General features: G+C 34.4%; 1 protein-coding gene across 2 annotated transcripts; it reads left to right on the top strand.

Annotated features, from left to right (window-relative positions):
• The first annotated feature begins 3,404 nt into the window (after nt 1–3,404).
• On the top strand, nt 3,405–9,407 carry LOC116105372 (zinc finger transcription factor YY1-like). Of its 2 annotated transcripts, XM_031391805.1 has the most exons (6): nt 3,405–3,679; nt 4,333–4,391; nt 5,301–5,500; nt 7,210–7,299; nt 7,897–8,040; nt 8,682–9,405. In XM_031391805.1, exons 1-6 carry the CDS (start codon nt 3,594–3,596, stop codon nt 9,219–9,221), a joined length of 1,119 nt encoding a protein of 372 aa, XP_031247665.1. In that variant the 5' UTR covers nt 3,405–3,593; the 3' UTR covers nt 9,222–9,405. The 2 variants fall into 2 exon arrangements, with proteins under 2 accessions (XP_031247665.1, XP_031247670.1); XM_031391810.1 differs by lacking the exon at nt 7,210–7,299 and having other exon boundaries at nt 8,682–9,407.
• The last annotated feature ends 10,471 nt before the right edge of the window (nt 9,408–19,878 follow it).

Below are 19,878 nucleotides of genomic sequence, written 5' to 3'. Positions count from 1 at the left end.
CTAAATCATTGGCTCTAGTGCACCTACTCTAGCAAGTCGAATGAACTATTGGGCACCACACTAATGAGCATTGTGTGACTCAGTCTAACACTTTCACTTAGCCCAACACCTTCATTCGGTCACGTGAGTCTTACTTAGACCAACACCTTCATTCGGTCGTGTAAGTCTCACTCAGCCTAAAGCATCCTCATTCAACCAAGTACACCTTCATTTAGCCTAAAGTACCTTCACTCGGACCAACACCTTCATTCGGTAGTGTAAGTCTCACTCAGCCTAAAGCATCCTCATTCGGCCAAGTACCCCTTCACTTGACCTAAAGTACCTTCACTCGGCCTAACATCTTCATTCGACATGATGCCCTCACTTGGCCTAAAGCATCTTCATTCAACCTAGTACACCTTCACTTAGCCTAAAACCTTCATTCATCTTATTGCCTTTGCTTATTTTAACATCTTCGCTTGGACTGGACTACTCTCTGAGTCAAGTATCTCTTAGATTAGAGAGTGGGGGACAAACTATATGGGCCAAAAATCGCAATGCACCTTACCAAACCCAAACACAAAACATCTACTACATGGCCCAGTGCCATGGCCCAATTTCGGTTGGATCTACGCTAAGACCCATACCATGAGTTAGCCCATTGTACCAACTAGGCTACTCACGAGTTGAATCATCCAAGTCATCCAATTACTAAGGCCTTGCCCCAAATTGGGTCTCATCATTAGCCCACTTGGGCTCAAGCCTATCGGCCCATGGCCGCTCCAAAGAACCCATATTTCTATTCATATCCTAATTCATCTAAGATTTTGAATCTTACATGAATTAGGACTCTTACTCCTACAAAGGCAAGTATATCAGGACTTTCCTACTGATTCAAACTCTACCATTATGAACTCAGAGTTCTACTAAAATTCAAGCTCCTAGGCTCACTGTATAAACAGAGGTCATGCCTCTCATTATGAATTCAATATTCAATACCACTACTTGCTCCTAAAGTTCTTGATCCCAAGAACCATCGTCACCTTCGTTGTAGTTCTAGACTTCGACCAAACTTTGGTTACTTTTCCTCCTTTTAGCCCTCACTAAATTATCTTTTCAACCTTGAGCTTTAGAGTGCCTATGATAGACACCACACCAGTGTTCCCCGTGAGCTTTGTGCTTACTTCTTTGTGTGTGCAGGTCCAGCAAATTGCTAGTGACCTCAACCTCACAGGATCAGTATGTTCCGTAACCATAGATTTTTACCATCTACATGTAGCAAATGAGATCTTTATGATGTTTGAAATGAGTGTCACATCATTTAAATTATTAAATATATATGAATTATTTATATATATGAATTATTTAAAGCATAAACATGTAATGTGGTTAAACTATTTAAGTACAAAATTGAATGAAATCTGAAAAAATTTATCTTTCTGACAATAGCAGTTTTAACCCCTATAATTTAACAGTAGGGACTTCAATTATTTCATAAATTACATTATATTGAGTATATCATACTTCAAAGTTGTCGACGTATTTCTGTTATACAATATAGAATCAATAATCACAATGAACAATGAACAAAACATAATATTATTTTAGTAATATAGAATATGTGATTATATGTATCAATATTTTAGCAATAAAATTAGTCTGATGATCTTGTTAACATAATAAGGAGGCATTATTCATATAACTTCTAAAAATTAAAAAACAATATCCCTTGAATTTTTAATACATCACATTCGACTATGTGAAATCACTACAAGAAATTTAAAATTTAGGGACAAAAATTTTCGTCACANCAAAAACCCCTTGGAAATCCTTGATCAAAAGAAAAGAGAAGTTGAGAGGAGTGAAGATGGAGAGTTGCGTTTGAGAAGAAGAAATGAGGGGTTTCTTTGATTCTAATTCCTTTTAATGAAATATAAACACAATCATTCCCATTTTGCCCTTACTCTTCTTTGGGAATTCCATCTATATCCTTTGATTCATTACAAACTCACCCCTATTTCAACATATTCTCCATGAAAATTCCTTACAATTAACTCCCCACTTTTCCTGCTAATTAGGGGTAGAATGGTCAAAATGCCCTTAGGGAAGAAAATAACCAAAACTCAATCAACATTTTATTCAGCCTGTCGCCGCGGCGAAGAAACCTTTGTCGCCGCGGCGAAACTGTCCAGAGAGTTTCACCCTTGGTTTCAACACATCTTCGCCGCGGCGAAGATTCTTCTTCGCCCCGGCGAAGCATGGTTCACTAAGATTCTTCTATTTTCAACCAATTTCAGGGCAACATTCAACAAAACACTCAAACAAACAATAATAACAAAAACCAACTCGATTAAGGGCGAAAGAGGAAACAATAACAACGTACCTCAAGTGGGGCGTTACACTTAAAATATTTTTCTAATTTTAAATTTGTATTTGATAAGTATTTAATAAATATTATAATAAGTTATATTAATAATTTTAAAAAATAAAAAAAATGATTTGACGCCACTGTTAGTGCTACCGAGACCGATTGGCATTGATCTACAGAAATTCGGCGATTCTATAGCTCATGCGACTAAATGAAGTGTTGGAATCCGATGATTCAATTGGATTCTTTTGGATCAGCGTCAATCGAACCCGATAGGATCGACAACTGTCAATATGTCTCCTTTTATCGGTGTTGATTGCTGTTGACCAACAACTGACCGCAGTGGTGTAAGCAACCACTTTTGTTCCAATATTTTTTAAATTATAAAATTAATTATTTAATAACTCAAATGTTGATTTAAGTTCATTTTGTAATTCAAATAATCATGTAAGAGTATATTTGTAATTTTACAATGTAAAATTAGATTTAGAAATAATATGATTTTTAAAAGCTATCCCCACTAACTTCTAACCATTTTGTACTAATCTAAGTAATAACATTGAAAATTTGAATTGTTTTTTTAGAAAAATTTCAAATTTTCAATGTTAGTACTTAGATTAGTACAAATGATTAGTGCACATAGCATTACCCTTTCAAATAATATCAACGATCACTAAAATTTATATTGCTATCAATCGATAAATATTACTAAATTATTTTCTTATCCTTTATTTTAACACCTAAATATTAATAGTTAGAGAATTTCTGTTACTTTGGAAACTTGAGAGAGATTTTTGTTCTTACAATAATACTATATGTACTAACTATTTTGTACTACTTTAAGTACTAATATTAAAAATTTGAATTGTTTTTTTAGAGAGAATTTTAAAATTTTAATACTAGTACTTGCATTAGTATAAATAGTTAGCACATATAGTATTATTGGATTTGAAAACCTTAAAAAAAATAAAAAATAAAAAATAAAAGGTTTTGTTATTATATCTGAACATATTAACTTGTAACTCTTTTTACTTATATTCGTAAAAATAATACCGAATCGTCACGAAAGAGTTGAACAGCTTCTCCAATAACTTGGACAGTTTCACTTCAAACTTTCTAAGCTTTTTCCTTCTCTTTCCCAATTTCTCTCTTTCTTCAAACCTTAATTCCAAACCCTACTCTAAAAGTCTCTTCTTCTTCAATCCAATAAAACAATAAAACAAGAAACTAATAAAATTGCAGAGCAATGGACACTCAATACACTCACAGTTTCTTCGAACGACGCCCCATTCTCAAATCCAAAGCTCCCGCTGTTAAATGGTATAAAGAATGGTAAGTTTCACCCTGGACCGTCTGTTTTATACCTTTTGTTTCTGGGTTTCCTTAGAAATTGTTGGATTTTTTTATTATCCTTTCAGTGTTGCATTACTTTAAAGGGATGTTTTTGGTTCGATTTTATCAAAAAGATTGAATTTAGGGTGAATTTTAGCCACTGTCCATCTCTTTGTACAGGTAAACTTTGGCTTTTTGTATCTGGGTTTTATTCAGCTATTGTTGTATTTTTATGACCCTTTTAAGTGTTGCATTACTTTAAAGGAATATTTTTGGTTTGATTTCATGAAAAATATTGAATTTAGGGTGAATTTAGCCACTTCCCATCTTTTTATTCTGGCGAATTTTGTTTCCATTTACTATTGCTGCATGTTTAAAGCCCTTTTAGTGTTACATAGGGTTTCTGTGGGAATGTTTTTGATTGATTTTTATAAAAAATATTGAATTTTTGGTGAATTTAGCCGTTGTCCATCTGTTTTGTTCTTGCAAATTTTAACTTTTTGTATCTGGGTTTCATTCTTAGTTTTGAAACATATTGAATTAATGCTGAATTTAACCATTTCACCTGTAATTATTTGCACAAAAATTGCCCATTTAAAATTTACCATGTCTTTGTTTTTGTTTTAATATTTCAAAAAATATTGACTTTGTAGGGTACCCCAAGATGTTGTTGCCACTGGTGGGAAGTGCCAGCTTTATAGATGGGTAAATGGTAAGCGATTACACCTGCTTTGATTCTTTTTTGATGCTCGCAGTTGAAATGTAAACGATTCTTATGTATATATGCAAAAGTATGAGATTTTGTGTTTTGCAAACTGAGATGTAAATAGAACTTGTGCTTGCGGATTCTTGGTTGGCAATCCAACTTGAAGTCTTAGATATTAAGATTTGTTATTTTTATGCTTAGAATGTTCTGTGGACTGAAATTTTTTGAGAATCATGTTTGTTCATTTTGAATTAGGTAAAATTCATGAATGGAGACAAGAATATTGATTTATTCGAAGATTCCATAAAAATCGTGTAACTTGTTTTACTGGACCAAAAAGTGTGTTTCTATTCTTGTTTAACACTTTATTACCGTTTTCCATAGTTGAAGAGTGTTTTTCTGTTCATGTTTTTTCTTTACTGCTCTCTTCTTTTGATGCTATGCAGCTCTGCAACCAGTATTGTTTTTAAGGTAAAGTTTTTTGTTTATGAGTACCAATGTTAAACTTCTTTGTAGTAATTGGCTTCCTGGTAATCTTGTTCTCTCAAACTATAGTATGGCTCTAGCATCAGGTTTAGTAGCTTGTCAATAGGATGGTTTGCTCAATTCTTTTGTGACCACTTCCTATGTACTTCCTATTACTTTCATTTGCTTTTCTAGGTTCTAGATTTTCACTTGCTTTTTGTTCTTTTGTTTGAGAATTATGCTCCATCTGACCTGTTTCAGTTGTTGAATTAGTTTGGACTAATCATTCTGTGATTAGGCATTGAGTTTTCTTATTTGTCATGAGATTTTGTGGTGGCATTCAGGAGGGGTGTAAGATGGTGAATTTATAGAGGGTCTTTTCTGACAGTTCTTCTCCTATAGATTTGTTATTTGATTTTTGTAATTTCCCCCCTTTCTCCTTGTGTTTAGAGAACACTTTGAGAGCCTTGAAAGAGAAGGCAAAGGAGCCAGACGCCCCAGAGCCGGAACCAGAACCTACTACTGAAGTTCTATTCCTTTGCAGCTATGAAGGCTGCGGGAAGACCTTCATTGATGCTGGGGCATTGAGAAAGCATTCGCACATCCATGGAGAGAGACAATATGTTTGTCATTATGAGGGATGTGGAAAGGTAAAACTTCTAAAATTGTTCCTTCGTTTAATTGTTGCTTTTAGGATATATTTTTAAGACTGTTGTAAATATTAAGAATTACATTTTAGTTAAGTTGTGATCCACGGTTACAGATATGAGTGACATTGACACGCTATCAATCATGAAACTCTCAAAAATCTAGACTTGAAGAGACATACATTACTTAAAAACATGAAATGCTATATTTAATAAATGTGTGATGTGCTGGACATCTCTCTTATCTTTTAATTTGTCTGTTTGGTGTGATTTGATTACTACTACTCTACTCTGAAAAATTAGGATTGGACAAACCTAATCTGATGGTTTGAAGCAATCAGGTGCGAGTTTAATTACTTTGGTTTCAAGTATCTGTTGAAAAATGATGGGAACCCCTGTCAAATTGAACCAAATCCAGCCAACAAACAACCCAAAATACAGATAACAATGGAAAACACAATCTGATAGTAATCAATACTGTATTAAAGAAGAGAATTGAATGACAAAAATAGAATCAACAGCAAAGTAACACAAGAACAGATAATTCCCAGCAATTCCAGGAGCTAGGGACCTCCCTTGACAATCCTTGAAGAAATATACGTAACCCTTTCCCCAAGACTAAACTTCTCTTTATATACTACTTACTCTACTGAAATATCCCCCTCTAAACAAACTTTAAATCCTGTCACGTGAATATTCCATTACAAACTCCCACTAGCACATTCACTCTTTTAGTGCTCACTCACACTCCCAGCACCCTTTTGTCCTAGATGCCCCTTCAGTTGGTAGACTTTATTAATAGGAGGTCTATCACAAAACTTTGGAAGTAGCACTAGCTATTGAACATGAAGATTCTCCCTACTTCAAATTAGCAACTTGGTATAAGCATTTCTTTAGATTACCTCTAGGAGACCTGGCTGCCTTATGTTATCCCCTTTATTCTGTTTTCATAAGTTAGCCTTCCTAGTCCATAGTCAAGAAATTAGGTTCTCCTGATTTGGATTGCATTGAACCAAAATAGTGGCCATGTTGCAACTATTTGCTTTTTCAGAAAATGAAAGGCTTCTGGTAGTCAATCCAAGTTTAAACAATTATCAATTTAGTCCTATTTTCCTGTACCAATATAAGCACTTGGTGCAATGTCCTTTTTTAGTTATGTGTTTTGTAAATATGGTAAATTTGTTAGTTGAGGTCATCTTTTGACTTTTAGTAATTTTTCTTTTATCGGTCAAAAATAAAACGTTCTTTATACAGTTGACAGGTTGTGTAAAATATAAAGTTCTTTAGAAGGTTGGCAGGTTGTGTTAAGTAGTTAATTTATCAAATTGCGAAGTAAATAACTTTTGTGGTCAATGTTTATATTTATCAGTGAGAAATCTGTGGACTTCTGTAAGGTGTAAACATTTAGAGAATTTTCATTAACACAACAACAGTTTGCATTAAGAAATGGAACTAAATTTTGCAAATCCAGAAAAGAAAGTGCTGTTGTGGTGATTCTGTTGGTGTGGATTTGATTGCAATTGAGCCTGATTGATTTGCACTCTGTTTTTACTCATTGCAATATGTAATCTTTTTTAATGTTATGTTAAATGTTGAGCCTCATTTTTCATCATTTCACTCATGTTGCTCCTCTTCGTGAATTTTATTTATTAATAACCTTCTTTAAGGCCTTATATAAAAGTGTCTGAAGTAGGTTTTTAATTATACTGCAGAAATTTTTGGATAGTTCAAAGTTGAAAAGACACTTTCTCATTCATACTGGAGAAAGAGACTTTGTATGCCCTCATGAAGGTTGTGGTAAGGTGATCAGTCTAACCAATTCTGACTATTTTTGTTGTATTTCTCCTAAGGCTGTTTTTATTTTCTCTTGGCTCTGTAATATTAGAATATATTATTTCCCAGAAGATATGAAAATTGATGCTTTTTATGGGCCTGCGACGTTATCATATACATGATTTTCACTCTGTTCTGTGTTTGGGCAAAAGATTATTCAAAGCTTGTTCACATTTTGGTCTTGGAATTTTAAAAATTGTTCTCAGTGTTGACCTTCTTTAGTAATATTCTGTTATAAATTCTTGTTGCAAATGCAAATGCAAATGCAAAAAAAAAAATAATTCGTGTATTGAATTGAGAGGGATCATTAAGGTTAAAAGGGACCATAATGTATTTGATTGAGAATGAACAGTGAGAATCTAGTTGGCTAATCAGATGGTGATTTTAGTCAATTATGTATACAAGATCCATGGTTTTGTTTTGCATTTTTATGTATCATTCCTAACACTTAGATTACCTTGACGTGCTGCTTTTGCTTCAGATGATCTTTTCAATGTTTGTGCGTGTGGGTGTGCCTGTTTACGTGCTTACCATGTGTTGTAACTAACTAAAATGTGGAACTGCAGGCGTTCTCCTTGGATTTTAACCTGAGGTCACACATGAAAACACATTCGCAAGAAAATTATCATATCTGCCCATACCCAGATTGTGGAAAGAGATATGCTCATGAATACAAGTTAAAGAATCACATTTCATCTCACCATGAAAAGGTCAGTACTATTCTCAACCTGTTAGATTCTCTTTTTTTTTGGTTTGTAATTTTCTGTTTTGAATTATTTTGTTGCATTATAAGTTAATTTTTTTCCTTGAAAATCATATAATTCTTTCATAATTCATATTTAGTTATTGAAGTTTAATTAGCATCTTGATTGGAACAACTTAGAAAATATCAATCATTTGTCAGTAGAAGTTTTTGCCAATATCTTTCCTGTAGATATCCTAAATGTTTGTTTAACCATGGTAGAATATAGAACTTTTAGTAGGACTAAATTCATTGAACATTGATTTCTTCCGAAAGACATTCACATGGTAAATAGAGTATATAAAAATTTCTACATTTAAAAAAGTAGGCGGAATCTCTAAAACACAGTACAACATATATGTACTGTCATTTCTCGAAACTATGAATAATGTCCTGTACACTGGTGCTGGATTGCCTTCACTATAAATCTGGTCTTGAATTGACTCATCATGAATGTGATTCACAGATCGAGTTAGTTTTAGGCCAGTTCAGTTTGTGTTTTACTCTGAATTCTCTTATATACAATGTCAGTGAATATGAAGAGCACCAGTGAAGATTGTTTTATCTGAGCTGTTACATCTGATTCTTAGTTACACCTTTATTTGGCAGAATGGGGCAGTGGATGTCCCAAAATATTCTACACCTCCTGAGAGGATTACGAAAACTCCCAAAAGTTCTGCAGCGGTTTATGGCTCTGCATCATCTGACCGCCCTTACGCCTGTCCTTATGAAGGGTGTGAAAAGGCTTACATACATGAATACAAGCTTAAACTCCATTTAAAGAGAGAGCATCCTGGCCATGCATCGGATGAGAATGCTGAGAATGCTGCACATAATGCTGATAATGATATGGATGAAGCAAGTGATCAAGATGTCTATACTGGAAAGCGTGGGGGCAGCAAAAGCCAGAAACAAAGCAGGGCAAAACCGAACTTGAAGATGCCTCCTTCAAAGATCACACAGCACAAAGGTTCAAGTGCATCTCCTGCATCATTGAGCGTTGTGAGAAAATCATGGCCTATTAAAGAAGAAACTTTCGAGGAAGAAGATAGTGAAGAAACCGAGGAAGACCGTGACAATGTCGAGGATGGATATAGATATGGCCAAACTAACGAAGATGATGATGAGGAGACTGAATACGAAGACTGAAGATTTTTTGCTGCACCATCTTGGCAAGGGCATTGTATCTAAGGCACATAATCAAATTCGCTCTCTTCTTTTCTTCTTTGCTTTTATCAATAATCTAAAGCCATCTTATACCCATTTTCTGATTTGAAGAATACAAATAAAATATTATGTTCTAGTAATAATGTTATGCATCGCTATATTATGTTCTAGTAATAATGTTATGCATCGCTCTTTCTCCATTTCTCTAATGGGGTTATATATATTTACTCATTTTATTTGTTGTAAAAACTAAAAAGATGGGAGCAAAAAGTTGTCTATTTACAGGCATGCTTAAATTATTCAAAAGTCAATGGTCCTCAAGATCATCGGTGGTCTCAAGATCATCGGTGGATTCAGATATTCATTCTTCAGAAATAAACCTTTGAATAATTTCACAAGTACTTACTGAGATTGATAGGTTTACACATAAGGATATTCAAAACTTAATTCATTTTTTATGCTTATTGTATGAAAAAAAAAAAGAAAAAAAGAAAAAAGAAAAAAGGGGGTCTTAACCAAGAAGATCTGGCTGTAGAAAGCTTGATGTTCATTAACTGTGACCTCAAGGGCCATGCATGAATTGTCTCGAGCTTACTTCAATTTGAAGGGAGTTTCTTACATATACACGCAATCTGAAGAAAAGTTATAGTATTTGTAAGACTGTCTCATATAAACTTTTCTGTTGGGGATAATATATGTAAGCTAAGAATTTTTATAAAATCATAGTTTACCCATCCTTCCATCAAATTCAATATAAAAATCTTAGATGTAAGAGTAGATAAAAGAGTAAAATTTTATCCTTCTCCATCTATTGTACTGTGTCAATAAAAAACGTAGGAAGTACCAGCATAATCTTCATCGTATAAAGTTCAATGTCTTAATAATTTCAACAATCATACAATGGTTTTATTTGATGGATGTTTTCACTAAATTTGCGGCTCAAATAACAAGCAAGAACTCATCAGAGAAGGCAAAACGATGATAAGATTACTTCAGTTACACAAAAAAGAGCAGAAAGAAAAAGCAAAAAATACAAACAAAACCACAAAAGCTGACAGGAAAAACCCTAATTTTCAGAACCCTTTACTCTTCTTTTACATTTTGATGACTCTCCTCTGCATTAACCACACAGCTTCTCTCCGTCCGGCGTTTGTTGTAACAAAGCCAAACTTTAAAGATCTTCCGGCTGATTCCCATTTCATCACAAAACTGTTCAACCTCTTCTTCATCATGCTTCTGTGGCCTCCACCCCAACTTCTCTGCAAATCTATTCATTTTATCCTTCTGTTCAGGGCTAAGCTTTGTCCTCTTCGCCTTCTTCTTCATCTTCATATCCTTTTCTCCACTGAACCCATCACCAATACGCGCATTATGAAGCGTTGGAAGTGAATAATGTGGGTGGTTTAGCATCTCTTTTCTATGGAAGCTACAGTGGCAACCGCACACGGCGCAAAGAAAGGCATCCGTAGTTCCATCTTTGCCGGCTTTGAGAAACTCTCCACAGCCATCAGTTGCGTAGCAGCCCATGGCGGCTGCATGGTTGCGTCTACGTTCTCTGTAACTTGCTCCTCCTGCTGGCTCAGCCCATTGGACGCCATTATAGGCTTGAGGCATACTGATGGCAGTTTGGTTATTTCTGGCTCCTGCCATGAGAGTGAGAGTGAGAAAGGGACTGAAATGGGGAGTGTTAGAGATGTTAAATTGTTTTTAGGAAGTGAAACGGCTGGTTAATTTGGCTTGAAGTGTTAAGAGAATCGCCATTTGGAGGTGGGTGTGCACTAAAACCATGACAAGTTTTTGCATGAAAATCAATACGTGTCTTTGTAGAAAAAAAAGACTTGAAGAAGGAGGAAAAACACTCTATTTCTTCTCGTGTTATTTTATTGAATAAAGAAGACATAAATAAATAGGTAACAAAAGTAAGACAATTTCGGAAAGGAATCTCTCTTAAAGGAAAAAATAAAAATAAATCAAGAAAATTTGGCAATTAGAAATTCAATCTTCTTGTAAAAGGAAAACAATAATTAAAAAAATAAAAAATTCCTAAAATAATAAAAACTCCTAAAAACAAGATACACTAGCTAATATATAACAAGGAAACAAAACAACCAAATAAACATAGTCAACGGCTTGACTTTCAACTCAAGCCTATCTATAGATGTTAATTATACCAAGTTTCTCTATAAAGTCTTCGAAGTTGGCACGAACAAGAGCTTTTGTGAGAGTATCTGCAGTTTGACCGGTTGTTGGAGTGTAGCTAACCTTAAAAATTCCTTCTTCAATCTTTTCTTTGATAAAATGTCGATCTATGTCCACATGCTTAGTTCGATCATGATGAACCAGATTTTTGGCTATACTGGTGGCAGTTTGATTATCACAATATAATTCCATGGGATGCTCCAAGGTGACCTTTAATTCTAACAATAATCTTTGTAACCAAATTCCTTCACAAATTCCCTGTGCCATAGCTCGAAATTCTGCTTCTGCGCTACTACGAGCTACAACTGATTGCTTCTTGCTTCTCTAAGTCACCAAGTTTCCGCACACATAAGAACAATATCCAAAAGTTAATCGTTGATCTATAATGGATCCTGCCTAATCTGCATCTGAATAAACTTTGATATATCTCTTAGAAGTTCTTGAGAAGAATAGACCCTTACCCGAAGTCATCTTGAGATATTTCAAAATTCTGTATACAACAGTCATATGTCTCTCAATTGGGCAATTCATGAACTGGCTGACTGCACTGACGTAGAGACCGATGTCAGGTCTAGTATGGGAGAGATAGATGAGTTTCCCCACAAGGCGTTGATACCGTCCCTTATCGACAGGAGCACTCCCATCATTAACTTCAAGCTTGATTGTTGGATCCATGGGGGTCTCGGCGGGTTTACAACCAAGCATTCCTGTTTCACTCAACAAATCCAGAACATACTTACGTTGGGAGACAGAGATGCCTTTCCTTGACCTACCAATTTCCATCCCCAGGAAGTACTTGAGATTCCCTAGGTCCTTGATCTCAGATTCTTTATCCAAGAATTGTTTGAGAAGTCTAATTTCTTCCTCATGGTCACCTGTTAGAATGATGTTGTCCACATAAACAATAATAATGGCCATCTTCCCTTCAGAGAAGTGCTTCACAAACAGAGTATGGTCAGATTGACACTGGGAATATCCATAACCTTTTACTGCTTTAGTAAATCTCTCAAACCATGCCCGCAGAGATTGCTTGAGTCCATACAAGGATTTTTGAAGTCTAAAAACCTTGTTGGAGTTAGATGATGTCTCAAGCCCGCCAGGAATATCCATATAGACTTCTTCCTCTAGATCACCATTGAGGAAGGCGTTCTTCACATCCAGTTGATGCAAGTACCAATTAAGGTTAGCTGCCAAGGATAAAAGTACACGAACAGTGTTGAGGTTCGCAACTGGAGCAAAAGTTTCCTGATAGTCAGTGCTATAGGATTAGGCGAATCCTTTGGCAAGCAAACGAGCTTTATACCTGTCCACCCTACCATCCGCCTTATATATTCACTATGAAGATCCACTTACACGCAACAGTTTTCTTACCTCTCAGAAGATCAGTAATTTCCCAAGTTCCATTCTTTCTTAGTGCCTGAATCTCTTCATTAACGACAACCTTCCACTTAGGACACTCAAAGGCTTCCTAAATATTGCAAGGAACCTGTATCTCTATAAGACTACTAGTATAGGCATGAAAAGAAGGTGACAAACCATCATATGAAATAAAGTTTCCAATGGGATGTTGAGTGCATGACCAAACCCTTTTTCTCCAAGCTATGGGCATATTTAAGATCTCATTTTCTAACTTAGTATCAACATAACCATCTAAGTTAGAACTATTACCTGGAATTTTGGGAGGATTAGGACTTGGTTCAGCTTCATGGTTTTATTGAGAAAGTGTTAGCTCTTTCCTCTGTTTCCTCTTGGATGTGCTCCGTATCCCGCAAATCAACAAAGAACTCGGTGTTTTCAGCAAGTTGAGGCTGACTAAATGACTCTAGAGGAATGTGATTTTCTGTGGTGATGGGTGACTCTAGGAATGACTCAAAGTCCCAAAACTGATATTCTTGAGCTGAGTTCTCCCCTTGAATATCAATTTTGGAGTAGTATGACTGATTCTCAAAAAAGGTGACGTCCATTGAATTGTAGAATTTTCTTGTGACAAGAGACTAACACTTATATCCTTTTTGATTTGTTGAATACCCAAGGAAGATGCACTTGAGTGACCTAGGATCAAGTTTACTTCTATATTGTTGATGGACATGGACAAAGCTAGAGCATCCAAAAATTTTAGGTGGAATAATGGAAATGAGATGAGTAGTCGGAAATGATTTTAGAATGGTTTGACATGGTGTTTGAAATTTTAGCACCCTAGACGACATCCTATTGATAAGATATGCTGCTGTAAGAACAGCTTCCCCCCAGAAGAATTTAGGTACATTTGTGGAGAACATTAGTGACCTGGCTACCTCTAACAAATGTCTATTTTTCCTTTCAGCGACTCCGTTTTGTTGTGGGGTGTCTACACAAGAACTCAAGTGAACTATCCCTCATTTTGATAGGAATTCCCCTAGAACGATGTTGAAGTAATCTCTAGCATTGTCAGACTTTAGGATTTGGATTTGTGACTGGAATTGGGTTTGAATCATATTTTTGAAATTTTTAAAGATTTGACTTGTTTCTGATTTGTCTTTCATAAGAAACACCCAGGTTAATCTAGTATGATCATCTATGAATGAGACAAACCACCTAGCACCTGTTACATTTTTTTATTTTTGACAGACCCCAGATATCACTGTGAATCATAGATAATGGTCTAGATGCTTTATAGGGTTGAATAGGAAAATGAGATCGAACATGCTTGGATAATTGACAGATTTCACACTCAAGAGATTTTGGATTTTCATTAAATAATGAAGGAAATAAACATTTGAGGTACATAAAATTGGGATGACCTAAACGATAGTGCCATAACATAATAGTACTATCATTATTTTGATGAAATACTGAAAAAGAACTAACGTTAACTGCCGTTTGAGGTTGTTCTTGTGAAATTGGGTACTCCTTAAAGATATAGAGTCCAGAGCACTCCTCAGCATTGCCAATCGCCTTCCCCAAATCCAAATCCTAAAATTCATAATGAGTGGAGAAAAAATTAGTAACACACCTCCTTTCCTTAGTAAGTTTACTAATTGACAACAAATTGCAGTCTAAGCTAGGAACAAGAAGAACAAAATTGAGTGTAATATCCTTTGATAACACAACTAAACCTGTACCAGTAACCTTTGATAGTGAACCATCTGTTATTCTAACGGTTAAATTATTTGGACATGAGTTAAATGTATTAAAAATTGTTGCATCCCCCGTCATATGATTAGATGCTCCTGAGTCCACAATCCAGGGTTTGTCTTGTTTCTTATACACAAAAAAAAGGCTCATAGAATTACCTTTGTGAGCCAGGGTTCCAGAACCAATGACATGATTTGAAGAAGAACCATTTTGTGACTGAGTAGATAGAAGAGGAGACAATAATTTTTGAAGCAACTCCATTTTTTCCTTATTAAAAGGACTTACTTCAGGTGATGGTGGCTCCTTTGTGGAGATGTGATTTCCTCGGCCTTTTTTCTCCATCTGACGTGCTGGCTTCCAATCAAATGGCTTCCCATGTAATTTCCAACATGTTTCCCTCAAATGTCCTAGTTTTCTACAGTGATCACACCAAGGCTTCCTTCTTTAATTTTCTGACGATTATCTGAAGGGGCAAACTGAGTTCCCTTAGTGAAAAAGGTAGAGTTTTCGACTACACTCGGATGTTGAGGTGACCCCATCACGACTTTCTTTCTACTTTTTTCCCGTCGAACTTCAGAGAAAGCTTCTTTGAGACTAGGTGATGTCTTTGCTCCCATGAGTCTCCCACGGACCTCATCAAGATTTTTATTCAAACCTAGCAAAAACTTGTAAACACTTTTTTTCTCTACAATCTTTTTGTACAATAATCCATCAGTAGTACATGACCAATTATGAACCTCACACATATCAAGTTGACGCTAGTTACGAGTAAGAATAATAAAATATTGAGTTACCATAAGATCCCCTTGTCGTAGATCATGGAGAATCCCTTCAATCTCTGCCACCTTAGAAGTGTTCTCGATGTTGCAGTAAGTCTCCTTGGCTGTATCCTAAATCTCCTTAGCAGTTTCGAATGCCAGAAAATTCTCGCCAATGTCCATATTCATTGAGTTAACGAGCCATGACATAACCATGTTGTTTTCTGCCAACCATTTCTTGTAGGTAGGAGCCGTTGGTTCTAGGGCTGCAAAATCACCAGTGAGGTAGTCGTATTTCTCTTTCCCCCGAATGAACATTAAGAGGGATTGAGACCATGGGACATAATTCTGTCCATTTAATTTATGAGAGGTAATAGGAACATTGGTGGCTTCCATACTGTGAACAAAAGGAGATGAAGGAACGATGATGCCCAAAGAAGTTGAGGAAGACTTACTTTCTGTAACCATACTGGAGGCTGGTCCGTATTTGGGCATGAAGATTTGGAAGACCAAAAAATAACGAGTATGAAAAACTCGATGGTGAAGATTAAAGATACAAGATTAAACCTGCTCTGATACCATGTAGAAAATAAAGACTTGAAGAAGGAGGAAAAACTGACTCTATTTCTTCTTGTGTTATTTTATTGAATAAAGAAAACATAAATAAATAGGTAACAAGGGTGAGACAATTCCGGAAAAGAATCTCTCTTAAAGGAAAAAGTAAAAATAAACATGAAGATTTGGCAATTAGGAATTCAATCTTCTTGTAAAAGGAAAACAATAATCAAGAAAATAAAAAACTCTTAAAAACAAGATACACTAGCTAATACATAACAAGGAAACAAAACAACCAAATAAACATAGTCAACGGCTTGACTTTCAACAGTCTTGTTTTGTTTGTTTGTTGTTTTCGTATGTGTACAATCTGCTAGAAAAAGACAAATTATACAGTCTATTTTTTTTTCAACTTTTCTCAGCTTAATTATCATTGAAATTTCTTAACCAATTACCTTAGATAAATATGTTTTTTCCTGCTGGTTTTTACCTAAGGGAGTTTTAATGATTTCATGCACATTATTATCGACATAAAAAAGGTATATTCGACACATAGCACTAGAAAGGTAACATTGATAATGATTTGGTTAGGTGCAATAATGTTTTAATAACAATTATTTTTTTATTTTTTTTATTTTTATGAATATCGGCGAAACCAGAGAAAAATTCAAAAGGAGAAAAATATAACACTTTATCTGGGCTGTATTTTCATGGAATTTTCCATTCCAAAGTTAAAAATATGATAAAAGTATTAGACTGATAAAATTATTGAGTTATCACCTACTAACTTAAACTTTTAGGTGGGATAATAATTTAACAAAAAAAACCTAAAATATAAGCTAAATTGGTAATTTGGAATATTCCGTCATTGATAATTTTAGAAGGAGAGGAATCCCACGAATTTAAATATAAATAAATATATGTTTATTGTTATTCAAATATTGTTACACATATAAAATGTGCATTATCATTTATAATTAAAATATCTTAGTAGCAACTTTAGAGGATTCAAATCTCAATTACACAATGTGGACTTAGGCCATCTGTAACTTTTATTAAGACGCAAAATTTAGACTATGAACCAACCACTTTTAGGATCATTGTTAGGTGCTGTCTGCAAATCCTAATAACAACTTAATTACTAATTAGATATAATTTTAGTATGTTTATCAAACTCTCTAATTCTAACAAAAAAATTAATTGCATGAATATAAGAAGAAATCTTATAAAATTTTTGGTAACAAGATGAATAAAAGAAGTTTTTTTATTAATAGATCTGATAAATAATATGCATATTTGCAACACTTATCGCCTTATATCAATGTATCTCCAAAAAGCGTCACACATTCGTCAAAACTCCAATTCTAAGTAGTTGCACAAACAATAAAATAACAAGTACGATATGCAATTCTGAACATATTTGCACTGTGACATTATAGCATATCAAGAAGAGTAATGCTACAGTTATCAAAGGATGCATACCAAATTCATGCACCGAATGACGTGACACAATTTTGACCGTCGATTAATTATGAATTAATATTAATCAACGGTTAGGATTTAGCCACGTCATTTGGTGCACGAATTTGGTGCGTATCCTTCGGTAACCGTATTATTTTCCTATTAAGAGACTTTATAATCATCAGCTGTAATAGATTTTAAACGCAGTCCCGGAAATAGAATAGATTGTCAATTTTTTTATTTTTTTTCTGCACACTCTTGGGTCTCTTTTTAACCCTCCTATTCGGCTTTGCCACACCCGTTGCCTTAAGATCTGCTTCAATTTCTTCTTTTGTCAGTGAAATGGAGAACCGGCCGTGCTTCTTCTTCTTCTCCTCTGCATTATTAACATCTTTTCCCACTAGTTTTTATCCTTTGACTTAGGGACGTAGCCAGGATTCTGAGTTAGTGGGTTCAAAACATCAAAGTTGATAAATTTACAATAAAATATATACTGAAATAATAAGCATAAAAAATGAACTTTTAAAAGTTATATACACCAAATTATCAATTCTACAATTGTCTTCGACGATTTTTCATATTCTAAAAACGTTGCATAATTGCTTCATTGCCAATTCCATCAAATATCTCTCTCTCAATATATGTAATAAGACAATCATTTAACAATTGATTTCCCGTTCGATTCCATAGTCGATTTTTCACAATTTTCATCGCAAAAAATGCTCTTTCAACACTTGCAGTCGCAACAGGTAATATCAATGCTAATTTCATGTCTAAAAAGATAACAACACAAACAAAAACACCCTCATTTTCTACACTATACTCCGACCAATTTGCATATTCTCTAAACCAAATGGGATTAAAACGACGCATTAAATTCTCAATTTCTCGCTTTTTAAAATTATGATTGTGTGGTTGGCAAGGTCCTTTTTGCAAGTATGTCTTTCTCACTTTGTCTCTATCATTAGGATGATATTCTAAAATTTTAATCCTCAATCCAGGATCTGTAGGAAGACTACTCAAGTTAAGCTTAACATATGTTTGTCTTGAACTAGATTCCATAGGCTCATTTTGAGCACTATCGTGACGCCTTATGTTTTGTTCAATTGATGGTTCCTCATTAGAAAACTTTCTTTTGATAAAAAACTTGTCCGTAACTAAAAAAAATAAAAGAATTTTTATTATCAAAAATATAATTTATTTGCAATTACAATTAAAAAACAGCACAAATTTATCAAAATTCAACTCATAACTTAGGTTTTTCAAACAATTTCTACTAACCCAATAAAATTCAACTCATAAACCCATAAAAAGTGATCAAATCTAACTCTAAATATCAAACAAGTAACTAATATATCGAAATTAAACCAAATCCCCAAATTTCTACAACTTAGGGTTTTATCAATTCTTTGAAACCATATTCAAAATTAACTCAATAACTAACCACAATTTATCGAACCCAACTTTAAACAGCAATTAATAACACTACCTCAACATAAACAAGATAAATTAAAACCCACATCAAAATCTAGGAATTATTTCAAACTCATTTATAAACTCAACAAAAAACTATAACTCATGCTCTTTATCAATTAAGAAAGCAAAATGTAAAAACCCTCTCCAGTCAGGTATCCTCTAAATATCCCTCAATGAGAATCGAGGATACATGTCTGGAGAACGAGTTGTATTTAGAAAAAATCTGTGTAAGGTAATAATAATAATATCCAAAACATGCATATAAAATGTCATGCATGATCCAAACTATAATTTACAAACTTTAGAAATATACAATCAAAACATATTATAAGGTGGAGCTTCCAAAGGTATTTCACAAATATTTATCATTTACATTATTTACATCAAGATAAAAACATCGAGATGACAATAAATCATCTCCCCTCACGTTTAGTCCCGCTGTCTCTAGCATCCCTCGTTCTAGTCTACCTGCAAAGCAATCGACAATGAAAGGGTGAGCGCTAATCGCTCAGTAAGGAATGATCCGTTTCATTTTGAATGTACTATTTGATCTTTATTAACATATTTATTAACACATCACTTATCTTTTACATCTAGGGATACTTCCTTTTATTACTAATTCATATGCTTTTCATCATTTTATCCCATGGCTAGATAACATCAATGTGTACACATACAAAATAGTATGTACACACACATCACTGTCATGACATAACATCTAAAATCATAATATGAGTATAAATCATCTCATGATGTAAATAAAATCATAAATATGTAATGCAACTAAATGGTATGAAACATTTAACGTCTAGCCGATCGGACCTTTCTTAGCATCTTAAGCACTTCATATCATCTAGCCTCAAATTTCATCTAGAGCTCATATCATCGGAGGGCGTGCTTAGCGTTATTTAGCATCTAAAGCATATATTCATCTTTCCTCAACCGATTACGAGGATATGCTTATGCGTTTTCCATCATGTCTATATGCATCTTATCAGTCTATTTGCATCTCTAACATCTTATGGCATGTAATAAACATACTTTGGTGAGTTAATACTTTTAATTCATCTATGGAT

The sequence above is a fragment of the Pistacia vera genome, unplaced genomic scaffold (assembly GCF_008641045.1).
Source record: "Pistacia vera cultivar Batoury unplaced genomic scaffold, PisVer_v2 Contig1163, whole genome shotgun sequence".
NCBI lineage: Eukaryota > Viridiplantae > Streptophyta > Magnoliopsida > Sapindales > Anacardiaceae > Pistacia > Pistacia vera.
Note: the sequence above shows the minus strand (reverse complement) of the source record. Positions and strands in the feature narration are given on the sequence as shown.